This window comes from Pseudonaja textilis, chromosome 8 (assembly GCF_049901715.1).
Source record: "Pseudonaja textilis isolate UNSWEBS1 chromosome 8, rPseTex1.2, whole genome shotgun sequence".
Taxonomy (NCBI): domain Eukaryota; kingdom Metazoa; phylum Chordata; class Lepidosauria; order Squamata; family Elapidae; genus Pseudonaja; species Pseudonaja textilis.
In genome coordinates this window covers 50579080-50603593 of record NC_141997.1, presented here as the reverse complement: position 1 = coordinate 50603593, position 24514 = coordinate 50579080, and the positions used below count along the sequence as shown (strand labels likewise).

Here is a 24514-nt window from a genome sequence, read left to right as displayed (position 1 = left end):
CTTGTCTGGGGGTGGGGAGAATGACTCCCCCTCCCCTCTTCAGAGTCCCAGGGAGATGTGGCTTGGCTTCTGAGGACACCCACAAGCTTTGGCCTGCCATCCAGAACTGGAGTTTGACAGGCCTGGTTTGAAAACCGGCTCCTTTTGCCTCCCTAAACACCCCTGAGGTTATCCAGGGTTCCTCCGGGGATCTCTGATCTCTCTTCTTCACTGGGGCGTCTGCCTGAAACTCCGTTTGTTCCAGTTGCATCGCACAAGCCAAAAGAGGCTAAGCTATCCCGACTGAGATATAAAACTGAGCTGCTTTAAAGAGAGAAAGAGATTGAGGGAGAAGGAAGGAAGGGTAACGGGAGAGGGAGCAAGGGGGAGAGAGGGAGAAGAAGGGAAAGAGAGAGGGGGAGGGACAGAGAAGGAGAGGGAGGAGAGGGAGAGGGAGGAAGTGGGAGGGAGGGAAAGGGATGAGAGAGAGTGGAAGGGAAAGGAGAGAGGGAGAAGGAAAGGGAGAGAGGAGGAAGAGGGAGAAGGAGAAGGAAGGAGCGGAAAGGAGAGAGGGGGAAGGAGAGGGAGAGGAGGAGAGCCAGAGAGAATGGGAGGGAGGGAGAGGGAGGGAGAGGGAGTGGGAAGGAGGGAAAAAGGGAGGGAGAGGGAAGGAGAGGGAGAAGGAGGGAGAGGGAGAGAGGGAGAGGGAGAGAGAAGGAGGAAAGGAGAGCCAGAGAGAGTGGGAGGGAGGGAGAGGGAGTGGGAAGGAGGGAAAAAGAGAGAGGGAGAGAAGGATGGAGGGAAAAAGAGAGAGGGAGAGAAGGATGGAGGGAAAGAGAGAGAGAGAGGGAGAGGGAGGGGAGGGAGAGAGAGGGAGGAAGACGCGAGGCTTTCACCTTCTCAACTCCGCATGGTGAAAATACGCTCACTTTCACCTTGATTTCAAACAGAGTAGCAAATATTCACACCTCCCGATTGGACGCATCCGGTCAGTATCAACCCTCAGCTGGCCAAGATCACAAGATCACAAGTCCCCAGGCTGTCTCTCTCTCTCTCTCTCTCACACACACACACACACACAGCTCAGCAACTTGAACAAGAGCGTTCATTTCCTTTCACCCAGGCCTTCTCACTTCATCCAATCCAAGCACCCACTTCTTTTCTTTCTTTCTAACGTCTTCCTAACTCTAGGGTTGTTGAGAAGAGATGCCCAGTTTACTCAACTTAGTAAAACTCGGACACTTTCTGCACACTTTCTGCGGAGGTGGCTGTCCCTCCAGATCACGTTGGCATCCGAAAGGAAGTAGACAAGGGGAAGAAGGCTGCATGCCACACCAACCTTGCCAACTAGTAGTAACTCCCCTTCACCTTGTTCCTTTGGTCCCTGGCTGGTCTCTAACATGCACCCCCCTCTCCTCACACACACACACACACACACACACACACACACACCCTCCAATCATTCCCAGGGCTTTGCATCCCTAAGGAAGCTTATCTTAGGCTCAGGAGTTAGAACCAAGCAGAGAATCCGGAAGGATTCCGGAAACAATAACCATCCGGCCCAACCAGCGAGCACCAATCTGGCCCCAGCAGAGGCCAAATTTGCAAAGGAAAGGAAAGAGCTTTGCACAGCAGACACGAAATCTGCAAAAACTGGCAAAGGAGAGAATTTTGCAAAGTAAAGAGAAGCAACCTAGAGCAAAGAAGAAATTAACTGGTGGAATGGATGCCACCAGAAGTTGTGGGTGGAAGTTTTTAAAAAGAGATTGCACAACCATTTGTCTGAAATTGGTATAGGGTTTTCTGCCTAGGCAGGAGGTTGGGCTAGAAGACCTCCAAGGTCCCTTCCAACTCTGTTATTCTATTGTAATAGATGTGAAACCTGCAAGGAAATAGCGTTGCACAACCAACACAAAAATCTGCAAGGAAGGAGGGGGAAAAGTTTGGGAAAGAGGCGAACTATTTAAGCAAAGAAGAGAACTTTGCAAAACTCATCAAGGAGAGAAGAAACCAAGAACGAAGAAGAAACCAGTAGAACTGCTTGCCTCCAGAAATTGTGACACTGGAGGTTTTCAAGAAGAGATTGGACCACCATTAGTCTGAAATGATGTAGGGTTTGCCATCTGAGTAGTGGGCTGGACTAGAAGACCTCCAAGGTCCCTCTTCCAACTCTGTTAAGCCTATTCGAATAGATGTGAAATCTGCAAGGAAATAACTTTGCAAACAACAGACGCAAAATCCGCAAGGAAGGGAAAAAAACTTGGTGAAACAGAGGCGGAATCTTAGAGAACTTTGCAGTAACAGACCCGAACCCTGCAGGGAAAGAAGGTGGCGAAACAGACCCGAACTCTGCAAGAAAAGAACTTGGCGAAACAGACCCGAACTCTGTAAGGAAAGAACGTGGCGAAACAGACCCGAACTCTGCAAGGAAAGAATTTGGCGAAACAGACCCGAACCCTGCAGGGAAGGAACGTGGCGAAACAGACCCGAACTCTGCAAGGAAGGAACTTGGCGAAACAGACCCGAACTCAGCAAGGAAAGAACTTGGCGAAACAGACCCGAACTCAGCAAGGAAAGAACTTGGCGAAACAGACCCGAACTCTGCAAGGAAAGAACTTGGCGAAACAGACCCGAACTCTGTAAGGAAAGAACTTGGCGAAACAGACCCGAACTCTGCAAGAAAAGAACTTGGCGAAACAGACCCGAACTCTGTAAGGAAAGAACGTGGCGAAACAGACCCGAACTCTGCAAGGAAAGAATTTGGCGAAACAGACCCGAACCCTGCAGGGAAGGAACTTGGCGAAACAGACCCGAACTCTGCAAGGAAAGAACTTGGCGAAACAGACCCGAACTCAGCAAGGAAAGAACTTGTCGAAACAGACCCGAACCCTGCAGGGAAGGAACGTGGCGAAACAGAGGCGAAATCTGCCAGAACTTGGCGAAACAGGCGCGAAATCCACCAGGCAAGGAGAGAACTTGGCCAAGTTTGCAAGCCGACGGACGATCCCGGCTTCCCTTTGCCCCCAATTTCAACAGCTCCCTTTTTTTTGGGGGGGGGGGAGAGTGGAGATCCTCCCGCAGAGATCCCCCCACTTGGGGAAAGGCCGAAGGATCCCTTCCCGATCCCTCCCTTGGAAGGCTGCTCCCTCCTCCCGGCGCGCTCACCTGCGCTTTGAAGTAGAGGAAGAGCGCCAGGCTGCAGATGACCTGGCCGAGGCCCAGCAGGACCAGGGCGGCCAGGAGGGCTCGGGAGGCGGACGGAGAGTGAGACGGGGAGGACGTAAGTCCGGACGGCTGCAAGGAAGGCGAAGGGGGAGAGCCGCCCTCGGCGCCGCCGGCCCCCAGCTCCTCGGCGCCGCGCAGGTACTTGGAATAGTCTCGGCTGGCGCGCCGCATCTCCGAGCGCTCCCGCCGACCTCCGGCGCTGCCCCAGGCTGAGCGGACGGCCCGCTCCGGACGGCCCTTTATCAACTCGGCCCGGCCCACCCCCAACCCACCGCCCCTGGGCCGGCCTTTCCCCCAGCCCACATCCCCTTCCTCCGGCGCCGCCCAAGGGAGTGCCAGGCTCCGGAGCGCTGCGCGGGGGCGCGGAGAGAGAGAGAGAGAAGCGCCTCCTGGCGCAGCTGGCACCTCCCCGGGAGACCCCTTTCTCCCTCCTCCAAAGTACTTGATGAAATGTCTAGAAGAGGTCAAAGCGAACTTCGGAAAAAGAAGCGTTAAGAAGGGGGAAAGATACAGGAGGGAGAGAGAGAAAGGCAAAAGAAAGACAGGAAAGAAAAACAGAAAGAGAAAATGAGGGAGGGAGGAAAAGAAAGGAAGAGAAAGGAAGGAAGGGCAAGAAAGAGAAAGAAAGAAAGAAGGACGGAGGGGAAGACAAATGACAGACAGAAAAGAAAGACAAAAAGAAAGGAAAGAAGGAAAAGAAAGAGGGAAGGAGGGAGGGAAAGAAAGGCAGACAGAAAAGTAAGACAGAAAGAGAAAGGAAAGAAAGAAAGAAAGAAAGAAAGAAAGAAAGAAAGAAAGAAAGAAAGAAAGAAAGAAAGAAAGAAAGAAAGACAGAAAGAGAAAGGAAGGAAGGAAAAGAAACAAAGAAAGAAAGGGGAGAAAGATAGACAGAAAAGAAAGACAAAAAGAGAAAGGAAGGAAGGAAAAGAAAGAAAGAAAGGGGAGAAAGGCAGACCGAAAAGAAAGACAGAAAGAGAAAGGAAGGAAGGAAAAGAAAGAGGGAAGGAGGGAGAGAAAGACAGAAAAGGAAGACAGAAAGAGAAAAGAAGGGAAAGAGAAAGACAAAAAGAATAAAGAAAGAAAGAAAGAAAGAGGGAGGGAGGGAGGGAGGTGGATAAAGAAAGAAAGAAAGATAGAAAGAAAGAATGACGGAGACAAATGACAGAAAAGAAAGAGAAGAAAGGAAAAAAAGGAAGAGGGAGGGAGAGAAAGAAAGGCAACTGGCGGACAGAAAAGAAAGACAGAAAGAGAAAGGAAAGAAGAAAAAGACAGAAAGAAGAGAAAAAAGAAAGAAAATAGGAGAGGAGAAAGGAAGGAAAGAAGAGAAAAGAAGGAAGGAGATGCATGAAAGAGAGGGAGGGGATAAAGAACAGAGGACAGGAGAAGGTGGATGGAAGGAAGGAAGGAAGGAAGGAAGGAAGGAAGGAAGGAAGGAAGGAAGGAAGGAAGGAAGTTCCAACTTTATTCCATACAGTTACAAATGCGAAATGCCCTTTGATCTAAAATTCCCAACGATTGCTACAATCATGGACACTTCTACTCCTCCCATCCAAAATCAACGCAGCATTTCTTTCCATTTCTAGCCAAAGGTCGTTTCCAATGACAAACACAAAGTTAGGCTGCATTTTTGCTTTAATCGTTGCAGCCTCTCCGGCAGACTCCACGGACTTCGCCATCCCTTCATCCGTTATGGGAATCGGGGAGAGCCCTAAACAGCAGCAACACGGGAGGGAAAGAGGCCAACTCAGCTAATTGGAAGTCGGGGAACAGTCAGGAAGCCCCGGCCACCTGGCCCAGAGGCTCAGCCTCCCCCCCTCTGCAGGACCCCAAGAAAGCATGTTGGGTGAACGTTTGAGTGGCAGGCCCTGTCTTGCCCAAAAAGTCTGCGTTGGATCAGGCGAAACATTATTTTTTATAAAGTTTCAGGCTTTAGGACAGACTTGGAAAGCGTTTTCTTATCCTAGTTTACCTCCTTGCGGTGTTTTTGTGCACATGGAGGCTTTGTACCCAAAAGGAGAGGTGGAGAGGAGAGAGGGGGGAGGGAGAGAGAGAGGGGAGAGAGGGGAGAGAGAGAAGGAGGGAGAGGGAGGGAGGGAGAGAAAAGGAGAGAGAAGGAGAGAGGAAGGGAAGGGAAAGGGAGGGGGGAGGGAGGGAGAGAGAGAGAAGGAGGGAGGGAGAGAGAGGAGAGAGAGGAGGAAAGGGAGGGAGAGAGAAGGAGAGAGGAAGAGAAAGGAGAGAGGGAGAGAGGAAGAGGAGAGAGGAGGAGGAGGGGGAGAGAGGAGGGAGGAGGGGGAGAGTGAGAGAAGGAGGGAGGGGAGGGGAGAGTGAGAGAAGGAGGAGGGGGAGGGAGGGAGAGAGATATGAAGAAAACGGGAGAGAGAAAGAGGGGGGAGAGAGAGGGAGGGAGGGAGGGAGAGGAAGAAAGGGGGAGGGAGGAGAGAGAAAGAAAGAGGGAGGGAGGGGAGGGGGAGAGGGGGAGGGAGGGGAAAGAGATATATATTAATAGATGAGAAAGAGAGTAATAGATGAGAGAGTAGAGAGATTTAACCACACCATTGCATACAACAACACATGAGTCCAAAATTTCTGTTGCTAAACGAGACATTTGTGAAGTGGGTCTTGCCCCATTTTACAATCTTCCTTGCCACATTTGTTAAGTGAATCACTACAGTTGTTACATTAATTTGGCTTCCCCGTTGATCTTGGTTGTCCAAAGTTCACAAAAGGAGACACCTGACCCCGGGACATTGCAACTGCCATAAGTACATGCCAGTTGCCAAGCATCTGAATCTTGATCACATGACCACGGGGATGCCACAACAGTCATAAGTGTGAAAAATGGTCATGTCACTTTTTTCAGTGCTGTTGTAACTGTGAATGGTCACTAAATGAATTGTAAGTCAAGGACTACCTGTAGGCCTTTTCTTTTTTCCTTTTTGTTAAATGTTTTAATTATTTGTTTGTTTGTTTATTTTACTTGTAGGCCTTTTCAACAGCTATCCTATCTCTGTGTAATAAGTGGTCTCCTAAAATCCATCTATTCCTCTCTTTTTTCACTGTAGCAAAGACCAAGTCTTTTAAAACTAGTAGAAATTCTGTTTGTATAAAGCACCACACAGAACAAACAAAGAGCACAGTCACCATGTGCTTTACTGCTCAACTGTTTTTACTGTAACTGGAAACAGGAACCTCAACTTAGACCAAAAGAGCAGAGAGAGAGAGAATGTGTGTGTGTGTGTGTGTGTGTGTGTGTGTGTGTGTGTGTTTTCTTAAGTTTTCGCGGGTACTTACATGTATGGTATTCAGCTTTGTTCGGGTATTTTCCCACATCATTATAGTTGTGCTTTTAAAGTTGCAGCAACGTTTTGGCAGAATCTCATCTGCCATCATCAGGCTTCTGTATTGTGTTCGCCTATGGTGTATGTATGTATGTATGTGTGTGTGTGTGTGTGTATATATATATATATATATATATATATATATATATATATGTATATGTATATATATATATATATGTGTGTGTGTGTGTATATGTATATGTATATGTACATACCATAGCTCCAAACTTGTAAATACTGCCATCTACTGGCTGAATCCTACTGTAGTTGTTGCATAAATATATATTCCAACAATGTCTTCCAACAAAAACAACATTTGGAAATTAAGAGCGGCAGTAGTACCTCCTCATCAATTTTTGCCGCTGATGATGATAATGAGGTCTGCTATTTGATTTTTTTTTTTTAATGTGGATATGTCAGTGGTCAATGTGGTATTGTGGTCAATGGTATTGACGCATTGAGTAGTATAGAAGGGTTAGTAAAATGAATTAGATTTTTAGAATTTAAAAAATTCACACAGAAGAACCCAGAATCACAGCAGAAATGCGCACAATGCAACAAATTGATTTTTGCAAATCCTTTCAGTATGGCAAAATCTCTTTTGGTATTCTGAAGGTGAAAATCACACTCAAGAGGTTTGGGAAGAAATAAGAGACACTATAAAACCTGAAGCTTACAGAAACATTATTTTGAGTTTCAAAAGTGACATAGATCGAAATGGCTTTCAGAGCAAAAAAAAAAACAAAAAAACCAGGGAGACTGAAAAACAGAAATTTCACACTGTTGCAAAGGCAATTTATTCTGTTAAAAATAATTGGATGCTACCTTCAACCTAAAAAGCATTTGCTATGGGTTTTCTGACTTTCTTTCTTTTCAATAGACATTCCGCTGTCTTGGAAACTCTTATGGCTTGGAATAAAAGTTTTATGCTGATTTTTAGAGACAAAAACTGACCTTTTACTTTTATTGGCAATTTTAAAACATACTAGAAGAAATACGGACAATCAATAGAACGTTGAAATAGAGGCTTAGTGTTTCCAACAGGGCAACGTTCGTGGTGTTAATTTAAAAAAAAACGATTGAGATTTGTCATGATTTTAAAATCAAGCTAATTTTTCAGGTTTATGGGGCTCCTCAGTGGAGTTGAATGAACACGGTTAGCCTTATGTGGGAGATGCATGGTTTAATGAATTTAAAGTTATGCCATTGCACAACTTTTGGTCATTCCCCTTTGTAGATGCTTTGATTAATCCACTCATTGATATACAGGGTTTAAACCTCTCATTTGCTGATCCTGAGTGACATACAGCTGCCAGATATATAGACACAGAAAGAAATGAGCTGCCAATGGGCCCATCACAGATTTGCAAAAATGGATGTTTTAAATAAGTACTGTGATGACGCGGAGTGTAACACAAAAGAACAAAATCCAAAACGTAAATAAATGTCCTTTAATGCCTCCAACTTGGCCCCACTGTTCAATAATTCTCAGTTGGAGATAAAACTTATTCAAAAATAGTTTTCAAAAGTAGGCAATACAGTCTGAACTTAATAAGCAGACAGAGGTGAAATAAAAAATAAAATAAACTACAATGAAAAAAGTAAAAAAAACTACAATTCTACAATGGACCAGGATCAGTAATTACCAACTTCAACGAAATAACAAGGCACAGTCTGTTGGAAGGACACCAACCAAGATAACTTCAGCCCAAAATAACACACTTTGCAACACTGTGTTTTAACCGTCTCTCTTATCTACTATTCTCCCCAGCTGCAACCAGTGAGCGGGATCATGGCCACTTCCTCTCTCATAAGCCAGGTTGTTTCCTTCTCCCTTCCTCCCTGCTTGTCCTAGGATGCAGAGGGGATAGGCCTGGTTCTTCCTCTGACTGCCCAGCCGGCCTCTGCCCTTCCCCAGCCTCCTCCACAACCTCCGGAGCGACACTTCCACTCTCTGTCGGCTGTTCCTCTTCTCCCTCTGAGTCCAATTCTAACAAGGGCATGACAGCACCATTGTAGTGCATCTCGTTTCTTCCTCTCCCGATACTACTGATGGCACAGTAACAAAATAACAGAACAGAAGAACAGACTTGGAAGGGAACCTTAGAGGTCTTCTAGTGGGACCCCCTGCTCAGGCAGGAAACCCTAGACCTTTCAACACAGGTGGCTGTCCAAACTCTTCTTAAAAACACCCAGTGTTGGAGCACTCACAGCTTCTGAAGTCAAGTTGTTCCACTGATTAATTGTTCTAACTATCAGGAAATTTCTTCTTAGTTCTAAGTTGCATATCTTCTTGACCTGTTTCCATCCATTGCTTCTTGTCCTGCCTTCAGGTGCTTTGGAGAATAGCTTGACTGCCTCTTCTTTGGGGCAGCCCCTGAGATATTGGAAGATGCTACCATGTCACCCCTAGTCCTTCTTTTCATTAGACTAGACCAGGGGTGGGATTCAAAAATTTCAGCCACCGGTTCTTTCCCGAGTTGCTGGGTGGGCGTGGCCATGGTGGGCGTGGCCTAGCCAGCCTCCTGCACCATGGGGGAGGGGCATTCTCACCCTCCCCGGGCTCCAGAGGCTCTCCTCGAACCTCCAGGAGGGCAAAAACAGCCTCCCCTGAGCTCCAGACACCTTCCAGAAGCCTGAAACAGGCCCGTTTCTGGACTTCCAAAACTTCCGGGAAAGCCCGTTTTTCACCCTCCCCGGGCTCCAGAGGCTCTCCTCGAACTTACCTGGGATGCAAAATGGGCCATGTGGAGACCCCTGGGAAGGGAGGGGCTGGTTGGGGGCAGGGCCAGCTGGTCCTCGGAACTACTGGTTCACCGAACCAGAAGTAAAATTAACATCCGGTTCGCCCAAACCAGTCCGGCTGAATCCCACCCCTGGACTAGACTTACCCGATTCCAGCAAGCGTTCTTCATATATTTTAGCCTCCAGCCCCCTAATCATCTTCGTTGCTCTTCTCTGCACTCTTTCCAAAGTCTCATTTCCACAATTCCACACTGCAATCACTTTTTTTTTTTTTTGAACATTAAAAAGCCCCTAATGGGAAAAAAAAGAAAGAAAGAAAGAGTTTCTTGCAAACAGCCCGATTTTCATCCTCTTTGATAGGCAAGGAAAGACTCTTGGATCAGGTTGGGTTACAAACCAGTAACCACAAAGGAAAACTCAAAAACAAAAAAAAATACATTCCTTTTTACAAGGGGAAACAGCTGGCTAGGATATGTAGGAAAGGGTCTGCTTTTCCCCAGAGAGGCATTCAGTACAACCACCGATGACAGCAGCGAACTCCAGATTGTGTAAAGTCACAGCGCGTTCTACACTTTGCTATCATTTATGACTTATGTATTTTGCAAAAAACAAAGCTAACGGGACGCTTTGTCCCTTCCCTGCTACAGTAAAATCGCTCAAACCAGTAAGGAATATAAATTTCCAGTGTATCTGGTTGACCTCTTCTCCAAAGCACCAGAAGGCAGGACAGGAAACGTTGGATGGAAACTCATCAAGGAGAGAAGCAACCTGGAACTAAGGAGAAACATCTGAACAGTGAGGACAATTAATCAATGGAACAGCCTGCCACCAGAAATCGTGGGTGCTCCAACACTGGAGAATTTCAAGAAGAGACTGGACAGTCACTTGTCTGGATGTCTTAGGGTCTCTAGCCTGAGCAGTGGGCTAGACTAGAAGACCTCCAAGGCCTCTTCCAGCTCTATCCTATATATCAGTGGTGGGATTCAAAACTGTTTACTACTGGTTCTGTGGCGTGGCTTGGTGGGCATGGCAGGGGAAGGATATTATAACGTTTTCATTCCCTCCCCACTCCTGGGGGAAGGTTATTATAAAATCCCATTTCCTCTCCACCCCACTAACCTGCTTTCCAGCTCCGTTCTCCTGTGCAGGGCAACCAAAGAAGACCCAGCCGATCAGCTGGGACTCAATGGGAGGCAGAGAAGAGATGAGGGGTGGGGCCAGTCAGAGGTGGGATTTGCTGGTTCTCCATACTACTCAAAATTTCCACTACCGGTTCTGTAGAACTGGCCCAAACTGGCTGAATACCGCCTCTGAACGGCTTTTCAGACATTGTAGGTGCTCCATTACTGGAGGTTTTCAAAAGGAGATTGCCATGAATGGTCTAGGGTCAGAACCAGTTGAATACCACCTCTGCTATATATCCTGAGAGAGATGGGCAATTTAGAAAAAATATAAATAAGTTCTCCAAGCATCAAAAAGTGTGTGCAAACTAGGTTGCTTCTGTCTTTGACTGGTTTCCCTTCCATGGCTTCCTTTCTTGTCCTGAGATGTTCAGGCTCCCTTAGATACCATCACTCTTGCTTTATCTGCTATTTGGGCTGAAGAGGAATGGTGTCAGATTTCACCACCCACTGCTATTATGATCAACCCTCCTGGAATGAAAATTAAAAGAAACCGGGTCAGCCAAACGACACTGGAGATGAGGGACTGACTCATCAAGATGTGTTTGGGTTATAGAAAACATTGAGATATCAAGTTGGTCGGTCGAACGTTAGGAGACGACCTGTGACAAACGTAACAGGAACGGAGCAAAGCCAATGGTGTCAGTCAAAGTCTGGACAGAACTTGACTGGATGTCATTTTTCCTCTCTTTATCCGATGATTAATGCCAAGGTAAATAGATTTTTTAATTGGTATCATTTTTCAAAAGACTATCTGTCTGCAGTAAGGCCAAAATATATTAAAAAAAAATGTGCACATGCACAAAGGGAACAAGACTGAATCATGGTCAAGGGAGGTTATCTGGTCATCATGACAATGTTTAACAATTTATATATTGATTGATTGATTGGTTTCATTTGAAACCATTTCATTTCATTTCGATTATAAGATAACAGGTATAAGTATAAACATAGTTATGAATACATGAAATGGATGCATATAAGAAAAATAAAAAAGAAACTATAGGACAGGGACGGTAGGCACGTTGGTGCGCTTATGCACGCCCCCCTATTACAGACCTCTTAGGAAAGGGGTTAGGTCAATAGTAGACAGTCTAAGGTTAAAGTGTTTGGAGTTTGGGGAAGAAACCACAGAGTCAGGTAGAGTATTCCAGGCATTGACCACTCTGTTGCTAAAGTCGTATTTCCTGCAATCAAGTTTGGTGTGGTTTACCTTGAGATTATGTCTATTGTGTGCTCTTGTATAGTTGTGGTTGAAGCTGAAGTATTCATTGACAGGTAGGATGTTGCAGTAGATAATTTTATGTTCTATACTTAGAACGGACCGAAGGCAGCATAGTTCTAGGTTTTCTAGGTCTAAAATTTCAAGTCTGGTGGCATAAGGTCTTCTGCAACGAGTAGAGGAGTGGAGAACTCTTCTTGTGAAATATTTCTGGACTTTCTCAACTGTGTTAATATCAGGTACGTAATATGGGTTCCAGACAGATGAGCTGTATTTGAGTATTGGTCTAACAAATAGCCCTCTTTAAGACTGGCGTCCTTAAAGACATGACACAGGCGGGGTGGCCTTCAAAAATTTCAGCAAATAGTTTTCTATCCGGTTGCTGAGTGGGAGTGGCCATGGTGGGCGTGGTCCAGTCAGCCACTTGCATTATGGTGGGGGGGATTTTCTCCCTCCCCGGGCTCTGGAGGCTTTCCTTGAGCCTCCAGGAGGGCGAAAACAGCCTCCCCGGGCTCCGGAGGCCTTCTGGAGGCTGGAATCGGGCCCATTTCTGGCCTTCTGGAGCCTCCAGGAAGCCCGTTTATCACCCTCCTCGAGCCTCTGCATGGGCCCTGTACTTCCCTGGCATCCAAACTGGTCTGCATGGGGACTCCTGGGAGGAGAGGGGAGGGAAAAACAGCCAGGGAAAAACAAGAACATCCAACATCTCCCTGAAAAAGAGCATCTTTGTGATGGCTCTGTTGGTTAATTGCGGATGGTTGAACCCAGCACAGAGTTGCTCTGTCGTAACCTCATCCTAAGCCAAGATGTGAACTTTGGGTGAGCATAGGTGAGGGTTCCCCTCGCACATACAATCTAGTCATTTCCACCTCCAGGGGGCGGTGCTCATCTCTGTTACAAAGCCGAAGAGCCGGCGCTGTCCAAAGACGTCTCCGTGGTCATGTGGCCGGCAGGACTAAAATGCGTTTGAAGGCACATGAAACGCTGTTCCCTTCCCACCAAAGGGGTCCCTGTTTTTCTACTTGCATTTTTTTACATGCTTTTGAACTGCTAGGTTGGCAGAACCTGGGACAAGTAACGGGAGCTCACTCCATTTTGCGGCGCTAGGGATTCGAACCGCCGAACTGCCGACCTTTCTGATCGACAAGCCCAGCGTCTGAGCCACTGAGCCACCTGTATTCATTTGGGCAAGCCTACTTAGAATGAAATTAGGTGTCAGTATTGGGCCTTGAAGAAAGAGATCTGGGTTTGGTCTTACTCAGAGAAGAATGAAGTCAAATCTATGTCTCCCAGGATAATGTTGCAGGATCCAATCTGGGTCAATCATCGAGTGTTTTCCAAGCTTTTATACTCGTGCTCCTCTCTCTCTCCTCTCTTCTTCCTCTCTTTCTCTCCCCTCTCGCTCCTCTCCCCACTCTCTCTCTTTCTGTTTCTCTCTCTCTCCCCCCCCCTCTCTCTCTCACACACACACACTCCAAGACAACTGGCCTATCGGGCATGGAAAAAGGAGGGCAATTTTGAGGTTTGCCCTTCAGCCAAAGCTCGTTGGTAACTGAATGATTTGGCAGGCCACTCCGTGCCGGGAGTGATAGGATGGGACAAGGGGTTGTGAAGTTCACGAACCACCTCACCACAGTTGTCTCGAACACAAACTCAGGGATTAGTCAATCACTTAAAAAAACACGGTTGGCTAGTTTGTCTCCACATTATTTACCACTGTCTCAAGGTTTGGGGAGAGAGAGAGAGAGAGAGAGAGAGGAAACATACGGTTTTGCCAAATTCACAACGCCGAAACATTCCCGTCCCCGTCTTCTGCTAGATAGGGACTCCTCATTCGCTTTGGTATCGAATCTCTCTCTCTCTCTCTCTCTCTCTCATTTTGCCAAAATGCAACTCTTTGTTAGGCTGTCTACTGAGGGACCTACTTTAAACACACCCTATTTTTAAATATAACATCTGACAGCATCTTGCAGACTGGGAAAATGCCACAGGCGATGGAGCCACAAGCCATGGTCAGACACTGGAGCAAGGAGCCGTCATTTTTTTTATGTCTGTACAAGTCAGTTTTTCAACACGGAGGAAGACCAAGATAAATAAACCACACGGAACATACCATAAAATGTCTCCGGGATGCAGTAAAGCATCAAGTTTCCTTCTGACTTCACACTGAGCCTCCCTCCCATCCTTAACATAACTTAATTATGAGTTCCTGATCTTTCCTCAAATACTGGAAGACTTTTCTCATGTCATCCCTAATTCTTCTTTTCTCTAAACTGGCCAAATCCAAATCCTGCAATTGTTCTTCGTGTGTTTTAGTCTCCAGGCCTTTGATCATCTTAGTTGCTCTTCTCTGTACTTTTTCCAAGGTCTCAACCTCTCTTTTTTTTGTAGTATGGTGACCAAAATGGGTTGCCGTATTCCAGGTGTGGTCTCACTAGGGTTTTATGGTGCAAACCTTGCAGTCTGAGGCTGTGGCAAGCCAACAATCACACACTTGTGACCTGTGTCATCCATCACGTGAACGGCCTGGGAATAACACTCCACTTGGCTTTCCTGCCTCATTCTTGGGGTGAGGTATGATGGTCTCCTCCTGCGTAAGCAAGTGGTTTTTTTTTTACTCCTTAATTGCTAAAGGGAAGTGGTCAAATAATCTCTTGCTGTCCCAGCAAGAACCATAACAAAATAACTTGGAAGAAAACAGATGAGGAGCAAAATGGGGCATGTGACATTAAAAGGGATATTTCACTCCTTCACAATACACTGACGAAGGATTCATCCCATCTTCCTGCGAAAAGAAAAGAAAAGAAAAGAAAAGAAAGAAAGAAAGAAAGAAAGAAAGAGAGAGAGAGAGAGAGAGAGAGGGAGAGAGAGAGAAAGAAAGAAAGAAAGAAAGAAAGAAAGAAAGAAAGAAAGAAAGAAAGAAAGAAAGAAAGAAAAGAGTGTTGTCAAATAGATTTGTCATTTTGCTGTCACTCGGGGGCCTCGAAGAATTCACTTTCTTTGACATCATTTCGCAGGGTTGAAAACTTTACATGGAAGGAGAGGATGTGGGTTTGGGATTCAGGGAGGGATAGAGAGAGCTTTGCCAGACCTCAAAGTTACTACAAAGTTTCTCTAATCATAGAGAACAGATTACCGCTCCAATGCTTATTTATCCCTGTGATTTTTTCATCAAGATTTGCGCTCTAATAGTGCAAATCTTGATAAATAAGTCACGACAATAAGGAAGTGGTAGACAAGTACAAAGAGAAGAACATTAATCCATGAATCATCTGCAAGGAAGAGTCAAAGGAATAATTTTTGCCTCTCGTTTGAGAATAAAAAGAAACCTGGATTATATGATGGTTGTCATCGATTCAAGATTCAATTTCCTGATTTTTTTTCCTGTTCTCCTGATGAGAACAGAGAAGGGAAAGGAAGGAAGGAGACAAAAGGGAGGGAGGGAGGAAGGAAGGAAGGAAGGAAGGAAGGGGGAAGGAAGGAGAACAGGGAATGGGAAGGAAGGAAGGAGAGAAAAGAATGGAGGGAGAAGAATAAAAGGGAAGGGAGCAGGAGGAAGGAAGGAAGGAAGGAAGGAAGGAAGGAAGGAAAGAAGGAAGGAAGGAAGGAAGGAAGGAAGGAAGGAAGGAAGGAAGGAAGGAAGGAAGGAATACCCACTCCTAAGAGGTCTGTAAGGGCGTGCATAAGTGCACCATCGTGACTACTGTCCCTGTCCTATTGTCCCCATTTATTTGTGCCTATCTCCTGTATTCTTACTCATGTTTATACTTAGACCTATTATCTTGTAAGCAATTGACAAATCAAATAAATCAAATAAAAATTAAAATAAGGAAGGGGGAAGGAAGGAGAAGAGGGAAGGAAGGAAGGAAGGATAAGGAAGGAAGGAAGGAGGAAGGAAGGAAGAAAGGAAGGAAGGAAGGAAGGAAGGAAGGAAGGAAGGAAGGAAGGAAGGAAGGAAGGAAGGAAGGAAGGAAGGAAGGAAGGAAGGAAGGAAGGAATACCCACTCCTAAGAGGTCTGTAAGGGGCGTGCATAAGTGCACCATCGTGACTACTGTCCCTGTCCTATTGTCCCCATTTATTTGTGCCTATCTCCTGTATTCTTACTCATGTTTATACTTAGACCTATTATCTTGTAAGCAATTGACAAATCAAATCAATCAATCAATAAATAAAAATGGAGGGAGGGAGGGAGGGAGGGAGGAAGGAAGGAAGGAAGGAAGGAAGGAAGGGAGAGAATACCCATTCCTAAGAGGTCTGTGAGGGGGGCATGCATAATTAGAATAATTAGGACTGCAGAAAAAACAATGGCTACCAACCTGCCTTCCATGGAGGACCTGTATACTGCTGGAGTCAAAGAGGGCTGTGAAAATATCTACAGACCCCTCACATCCCGGAGATAAACTGTTTCAACTCCTATCCTCAAAATGACCATATAGAGTCCTGCACACCAGAACAACTAGACACAAGGACAGTTTTTCCCCAAAGCCATCACTCTGCCGAACAAATAATTCCCTCAACACCGTCCAACTATTTACAAAGTCTGCACTACTATTACTATTAATCTTCTCATTGCTCCTTATCACACATCTCTTCCCACTTGTGACTGCATGACTGTAACTTTGTCGCTTGTATCCTTATGGTTTATATTGACTGTTTCCTAGTATGATTTGATTGCTTATTGTACCCTCTGACTATCATTAATTGTTGCACCTGATGATTCTTGACTCTTGACAAATGTCTCTTTTCTTTTATGTACACTGAGAGCATTTGCACCAAGACAAATTCCTTGTGTGTCCAAACACACTTGGCCAATAAAAGAATTCTATTTCTATTCTGTCCAAATGGGTGTAGAGCCTTCTTGGAACTGCTGAAAAGACTGTGTTGCAGGGCTATTCAGTTATGAGATAGATGGCCTCTTGGACCCCTCTTTCAAACCAGAGGTTCTCTCTGCCCAAAATGTGGACTTTGTTGTGTTCAAAGGAGTGGCCTTGTTCTTTCAAAAGCAGATGAACTGCTGAACCTAGTCCTCTAATCTTGTTCTCCTATGTTGCGCCCGACATTTGTGAAGTTGTTTTGTTTCCCGCATGGATAGATCTGCACATGGCTCACTGCATCGTACTGCTTGTACCATGTTGCTCAGTTTCTCTCTGTGTTGTTTTCTATCCTTGGGGAAGACAAGCTTCTGCCTTAGTGCATTCTTGGGTTTGAAGTGTGCACCAGAGGTGGGCATTCAGCAGGTTCTGACCAGTTCTAGAGAACCGGTAGTGGAAATTTTGAGTAGTTCGGAGAACCAGCAAATCCCACCTCTGACCGGAGATTTTACAGGATCCTTCCCCTGCCACGCCCATTGAGCCACACCCACAGACCCGGCAGTAAAAGAAATTTGAATCCCACCACTGGCATGCACGTATGACATACTGTTAGTCAGGGTCTACCTGTAACTAATATTTGTAGAAAGAAAGTTAGAAAGGCTAAAGAACAAAAGAGGATTGGGCTTTGACTATCTAATTCCACAGCTCCAAAATTTGAAATAAATCGAAAAGCAGATGTATAAACCTGGGAAGAGAGAAAGGTTTCTAAATGTGAATGGAGAAAAAAAAAAAAACCTATTGCATTTAGAATGCAATCCTATACATATTTACTTGAGAGTAAGTTCCGTTAGATTCACAGAGTCCTGCCTTTGAGTAGAACTGCACTGTTGTTATAGACACAAAGGAAGTACAGGGAAATCAAGATTTGTTTTCATAAATTCAAGGGTGTTTTATGAGATTCCTCTTCCTAGGGAATGAAAAAGTTCCCAGACTCAAGAAAGTAACTAAGTCTGAGAAATAACATATTCTCAGGCTTGTACGTAGGTGGGCAATCTTATAATATAATTTGTTATTTTAAAGGATTTTTTTTTTTAGCATTGTGAGAAGTTGCATTGAAAGAACTTACAGGCCAGGTCCAATATGGATAATAATCTTATCCTTTAACGTGGTCTGTTTCATATGGTACCATAGAAGAATATGCATTTTTTTGAACTTATTTGAGAAGTGGCAAAAGATACTTCTCTTTTTTTTCTTCTTCAGATTTTATTCATTAGTCCATTTGAGATAGTGCTGATTTTAACAATTAACGTTTGGCTCCCGTAGATAGTTGTAAGTCTCTCTTCCTTATGGAAAACATCAGCCAGAGAGATGATAATTCAGATTAGACTTTAAAGAAAAGAAGGGAAGAGAAGGGAAGGAGGGGGAAGAGAGGAGGGAGAGAGGAGAGGGAGGGAGAGGAGAGGAAGAAGGAAGGAGAAAAAGAAAGGAGGGGAAAGAAGAAGGAAGGGAAGGGAAGGGAAGGAAGGAGGAAGAGAAGAGAAGAGAAGAGAAGAGAAGAGAAGAGAAGAGAAGAGAAGAAGAAGAGAAGGAAAAGGAAGGGAAGGAAAGAAGGAAGAGAAGGAAGGGAAGGAAGGAAGGAAGGAAGGAAGGAAGGAAGGGGGGAAGGAAGCTGGAAGGACTAGATTTGATGAGGATGCCATGGTTTTTAATTTGTGGATTCTTCAGAATCCAGCCTCACTTCTCATTTTGGAATTTTTTTGATCTGATCCTTAACACTCTGTGCAACCACTAGATGGCAATAAAGAGATTGAGAAAACTCTTGCTCTTTGCTGCCATCATGTGTTCACACCATGTTTTGCAAAGCAGATCTGAAAACCTACCTACCTTAACCTCTGTGGAGATTCTCAGTCCTCCAGGTCATGGTTATCTCGGAGATGCTTTTTTTTCCCCCAAAAAAGCAACTGGACTTTATTTTTTCCTTGAAGGTGTTTTGCTTCTCATCCAAGAAGCTTCTTCAGTTCAGTTCTTTCTGGGAGGCATTACATTAAGAATGAACAGGCCTCTCGACAGAAAGGCAAGGATATGACTCTACCACCCATCTCCTGTCTACAACACAGTCCTTTCAGCAGTTCCAAGAAGGATTCACACCCATTTGCACTATTCATTATTGCCCAGATAGACCTCCGAGTGGCCTCAATGCCCAGAAAGAATGCTAGCAACCAGAGGACTGCAAGGAATATAAATCCTTCCATCCTCCACTCTTTCAGGCAGAACTGGAGAAACCTTCTTGGATGAGAAGTAAAACATCTTCAAGGAAAAACCAAATCCAGTTACCTCTTGAAAAAGCACCTTTGGAACTACTCAACCTTAAGTTGATAGATCCGGTGATCAGGATCTGGCTAGTTTTGAATAGAACAGAATAGAATTCTTTCTTGGCCAAATGTGACTGGACACACAAGGAATTTGTCTTGGTGCAAATGCTCTCAGGGTACATAAAAGAAAAGATACATTCATCAAGAGTCAAGAATCATCAGGTACAACATTTAATAATAGTCATAGGGTACAATACAATAGAAGGATATAGGAATAGAATTTAAATAGAATGGGATGGAACGGGATAGAAAATAGAATGGAATGGAATTGAATTGAATAGTTTAGAATAGAATAGAACAGAACAGAATGAACAGAACAGAATAGAATAGAATAGATTTTTTATTGGCGAAGTATGTTTGGACACACAAGCAAATCTAATGAACATTTTCTCCTTCCCTCCAGTAGGTCAAACATGTAGAGGAACATTTCATGTGGGTTTCCTTTAAACCTTGGAATTCCATGGTGTTTGTGCAATTAGTGCACCAGCAACTGGCTAAACTTAAAAAAAAATGGTTTAATTTGGCTTTATGTATGCCACAGGGAGAGATTTCTTACAGCTTTGACGATGCTGCATTTAACGGCATGTTTTGCCATGGAACAAACACCCAAACGCCAATTCCAATGTTGCAGCCCATACATATTCATTAGCCAAAGACAACTGCCTGTGGAAATATTCCCACACGGAAATTATAGTATTTGTAAACTGCTGACCACAGAGACTTTCAATCTCAGTGCTGTAGACGTCTGAGGACAGTCGACATTAGCAGAGGCTCACCGCCGAATTAGCTAGATTCAGGGTTTCTCCACTTTGGCAACTTTTAAGATGACTGGACTTCAACTCCCAGGATTCCCCAGCCAGAGGAACTGAACTGAAGAAGCTTCTGGGATGAGAAGCGAAATATCTTCGAGAGAAAAAACAACAAAGAAAGTCCCCTTGCCTTTTGAAAAAGCACTTTTAGGACAAGCACAAGCTGGATCAGAGGTGGTATTCAGCAGGTTCTGACCAGTTCTGGAGAACCAGTAGCCGTGGTGGGATTATTTATTTATTTGTTTTAATTTATTCATTTGTCAAAAGCTTACAATACAATAGAAATAAGAATCAACATAGGTTTAAATGTAAGTAATAGGAACTAATAATTGGGGACGATAGGACAGGGATGGTAAGCATGATTGTGCACTTATGCATTCATAATTACAATTATAAATATAATTCATAATTATGGATTCAGCCAGTGTGCACCATTTCGGGAGAACCGGTTGTTAACTTTCTAAGCAGTTTGGTGAACTGATTGTTGGAAGAAATCATCAGGGCAGAGAACCCGTTGTTTAAATGATTTGAATCCCACCACTGATCAGTAGCAGAAATTTTGAATAGTTCAGAGATCCGGCAAATCCCACCTCTGACTGGAGATTTTACAGTATCCTTCCCCTGCCATGCCCACCAAGCCATGCCCACAGAACTGGTAGTAAAAAAAAAAATTGAATCCCACCACTGAACTGGATGACTGAGAATCTCCTTAGTCATTTCAGAAGAGGCTTGCCATTGTCTCCTTCCGAGGGCTGGAGAGAGAGTGACTGGCCCAAAGCCAACCAGCTGGCCTTGTGCTTAAGGCAGGACAAGAACTCATCGCTTCTTGGTTTCCAGACTGATGCTAGAAGCCCCTTTGAAATCTTGCCAAGAAAACTGCAGGAATTTGTGGGGATTCCGACAAATTCTAAAACTGTCTGGAAGGCACGGGTACACGAATAAGTAAATTAGAAACCATGATACATTTGGGCTGAATATTATCGGGTTCTTCTTTATAGCATGCAAAAATCTCCTAAGAGTATCATTTCTAAAATAAAATAAAAAAACGATAGTTTTGGTGCAGCATAAATCCAAATTCACAGTAGGCCACTGTCAGAGTAATAATATTCATGAACTGGGATAGAGCATGATAACAAGGCCAGGCAATGAATAGGCGTAGCAACTAAATCAGCCAATGAGGACTGTTTGGAAACTGAAACTAGAAGTAGCCTAGGCGTGGCTCTATATTAAGCTTTGCAACTTTGCAGCTATGTTGAGCTCAGAGTCTGTCTATAGAAAATGAAACTAGTTCTCTCCTCTGCTGTGTATAATGCTTGCCTGCTGAACTAAAGTGAAACTGGAAGTTCTCTCTGTTCTGCTCCGCTGAGGGTTACTTGCAACGTGTTTCTGTCTGAGTTCGCTCCATCTTGGAGACATCTACAACTGGTTTGTAAAATCTACTTATTGTGTTTATAAAGAGGTTAAATGAGGCATCAGCCACCTGTGTTTATTTTTCCCCGGCGCTGAATTAACGCTGCAAAACTCTGAACAGTCACCATTACACTCTTTTCTAACCAGAAAGAGAGAGATCCTAAACATCTATGGAGATTCTCAGTCCTCCAGGCCATGGTTGTCCTAAAAATGCCCCCCTTTTTTTTTTCAAGAGGCAACTGGACTTTCTTGGTTTTTCCTGAAAGACATTTCACTTCTCATCCAAGAAGCTTCTTCGGTTCTTCTTCTTCTTCAGAACTGAAGAAACTACATCTTCAAGGAAAAGGAAGTCCAGTTATCTCTTGCAAAAAAAAAGAAAACACTTTTGGAACACATTAGATATATCTACAGGATCTAGCAGACGTAGCAAAGCTTCAAAGGGGAGGTTAGCCACACAACCATTTCTGTTGTGATTTTCTTTTGTGTTCCTTTCAAGAAGTCATCTATGAACTCATCTAGAAGCACCAAAGAGACTTCTTTCAACTACAGGAGCTGCCAGGACCCCAAAACGTTGACTTCAAACCTGATTACAGCTTGGTCTGGCTCGCCTACAACAATAAACATTTCTCCATGCCATTTTTTTTTATTTTGTTCCAAAAAAAAAAATCATGATTGGGAGGAACGTGGGCAGGCCGGCCATGGCAATTTAGGATAGGCAATCTGATGTTACTAGGCAATAATATTCCTGGACTGTAATTGTTTACATTTGTGCAGCACACAGACAGGAGCTTTGAGTTTTAGCGTCGTCCTGAATTCCGTACGGAAGAGTCAGCCTTAGGACTTAAGTCTGTGAGGGGAAAGAAATCCTTTCCAATGGAAATATCCTCAACGGAGAAAAAACACAGAAAAACACAGACCACAGTGGCCTGGGGAAGGCTAGAGGAAACCATCATTAAGCAAACAATCCAGTATTATGACAACTGATTGCATTACAGCCCAATTTATTATTATTATTTTTTCCTTACGTACACATTTTCTACATCTGGAGTTAATCCAGGAAGTGGGGTGGATGCAGGGTAAATGCAAAATTCTCAACCCAAAAAAAAATCATTGCCATCTTTGAAGAAAAAAACAAAAACCTACGATTTTAAAACTGGGTTTTCGTAAAAATAGCAGAAATGAGACATTCAATGCAGGCCCGAATGTTTGCTTACTTAGTATGAACATTTCCAGAAAATGCAGGTCGTTCTGGACTTACAACAGTCTCGCTGAGTGATTGTTCAAAGGTACAACGGCACTGAAAAAAAGGGACTTACGACGATTTTTCACACTGTTGCAGCACCCCCAGGGTGACGTGATCAAAAGTCAGAGGCTTGGCAACTGTCTCGCATTTATGACGGTTGCAGTGTTCCAGGGGGTCACGAGATCCCCTTTTGTGACTTTCTGACAAGCAATGTCAATGGGGAAGCCAGATTCACTTAACATCCGTGTTACTAAGTTGACAACAGCAGTGAAGAGAGAGAGAAGAGAGAGGAGAGAAAAGAGAGAAGAAGAACAGGAAGAGAAAGAAGAACAGAGAGAGGAGAGAAAAGAGAGGGTGAAGGGAGAGAGAAAGAAGAAGAGAGGAGAGAAAGGGGAGGAGAGAGAAGAGAAAAGAGAGGGAGAAGGGAGAGAGAAGAGAGAAGAGGAGAGAGAAAGAGGAGAGAGAAGAGAAAATAGAGAAAGAAGATGGGAGAGAGAAGGAAGAGGGAGAAGGAAGCAAGAGAAGAGAGAAGAGAAAAAGAGAGGGAGCAGGGAGAGAGAAGAGAAGAGAGAGGAGGAGAGAGAGAGAGAGAGAAGAGAGGAGAGAGAGAGAGAAAATAGAGGAAGATGGGAGAGAGAAGGGAGAGAGAAAGAGGGAGAAGGAAGCAAGAGAAGAAAAAAGAGAAAAAAGGGAGAAGGGAGAGAGAAGAGAAGAGGAGGAGGAGAGAGGAGAGAGAAAGAGGAGAGAGAAGAGAAAATAGAGGAAGATGGGAGAGAGAAGGGAGAGAGAAAGAGGGAGAAGGAAGCAAGAGAAGAGAGAAGAGAAAAGAGAGGGAGAAGGGAGAGAGAAGAGAAGAGAGAGGAGGAGAGAGGAGAGAGAAAGAGGAGAGAGAAGAGAAAATAGAGGAAGATGGGAGAGAGAAGGGAGAGAGAAAGAGGGAGAAGGAAGCAAGAGAAGAGAGGGAGAAGGGAGAGAGAGGAGAAAGAAAGGAGAGGAGAAGAAAGAAGAGGAGAGAACAAAGAGAACAGAGAGAACAGAGGAGAAAGAGAAGAGAGAAGCAAAGAGAGGGGGAGAGAAAGAGAGGAGAGAGAGAAACAGGAGAGGAGAGAGAGAAAGAGAGAGAGCATCCTTAACGGCAGTGGGCATGATCAAATGGTCGCCATAGGCTACATTTCTACACACAAGTTTGTTTGTTCAATTTTTCCAGCATCCTCAGTGCCCTGAGGTCTTTGTCAAACCACTTACGCCGTGGTCAGTCTTCCCGAAATTTGGGCCACTGCTACGACACACGGAACAGACATTTCAGGAATCTCTTGCAGCGTGGACGCACCAGCCACCACCTAAATCAACAATCGCAGTTAGATTAGGATTACATCAGGATAGTTTCATCATTGCACCATGCTATCTTTTCCCCACTGCAACTTTTAATTACCACTCGCCATCTTCGCAGGAGGTGGGAGGGGAGGATCGTGTTCTTCTCGTGAACGTGAAAAAGAAACCAGGATGAAATTGTCGATGGCCAGCTGGTAAGAAGGAAGAAAAAGTGGAGAGGCTAGAAATGATACACCGGAAAAATAGAAAGATCGGAGAGACATGTGACAGCTTGCAAGAAAATAACCATACGGAGCAATGACACTGGGTTTTCTTATTTATTTTTAAAACCTTTTGCCATGCATAATTCTTGAAGAACCCGTAAAATAATGAAAGATTACTCGCACTTCCTATTTAACAAAATGAAATTCAATGTAGAGGAAAGTCAAGTCCTACATTTAGGCAAGAAATGCCAAAAGTACACATATAGACGGGGTGAAACCAGGCTCAATAGCAGGAACTGGGAGAGGGATCTTGGAGTCTTAGTGGACAACCAGCTAAATAGGAGCCAGCCGTGTGCAGCAGCAGTCAAAAAAGCCAATGCAATCCTAAGATGCATTAACAGAGGGAGACAATCAAGATCAAATGAGGTATTAATACCACTCTATAAAGCCTTAGTAAGACCACACCTGGAGTACTGCATCCAGTTTTGGTCACCACACTATAAAAAAAGATGTTGAGACTCTAGAAAAAGTGCAGAGAAGAGCAACCAGGATGACTAAAACATATGAAGAATGTCACAGGAACTGGGCATGGCTAGTCTAGGGAAGAGAAGGACCAAGGAAGACAGGATAGCAGCCTTCCAAT

The 24514-nt window shown here is 44.5% G+C and overlaps 1 protein-coding gene across 2 annotated transcripts in view; it reads right to left on the bottom strand.

The window, feature by feature from the left end:
• TNFSF11 (TNF superfamily member 11) overlaps positions 1 to 3400 on the bottom strand; it is a 258185-nt gene extending 254785 nt beyond the window's left edge. For both annotated transcript variants that reach the window (XR_015744466.1, XM_026705357.2), the window contains exon 1: positions 3145 to 3400. Coding sequence is in view for 1 of the 2 variants with exons in the window: in XM_026705357.2 (XP_026561142.2) it covers positions 3145 to 3375 (231 nt within the window). In the remaining variant the exon portion in view is untranslated. The remainder of the gene's footprint in view (positions 1 to 3144) is intronic.
• Between the last annotated feature and the right edge of the window lie 21114 nt (positions 3401 to 24514).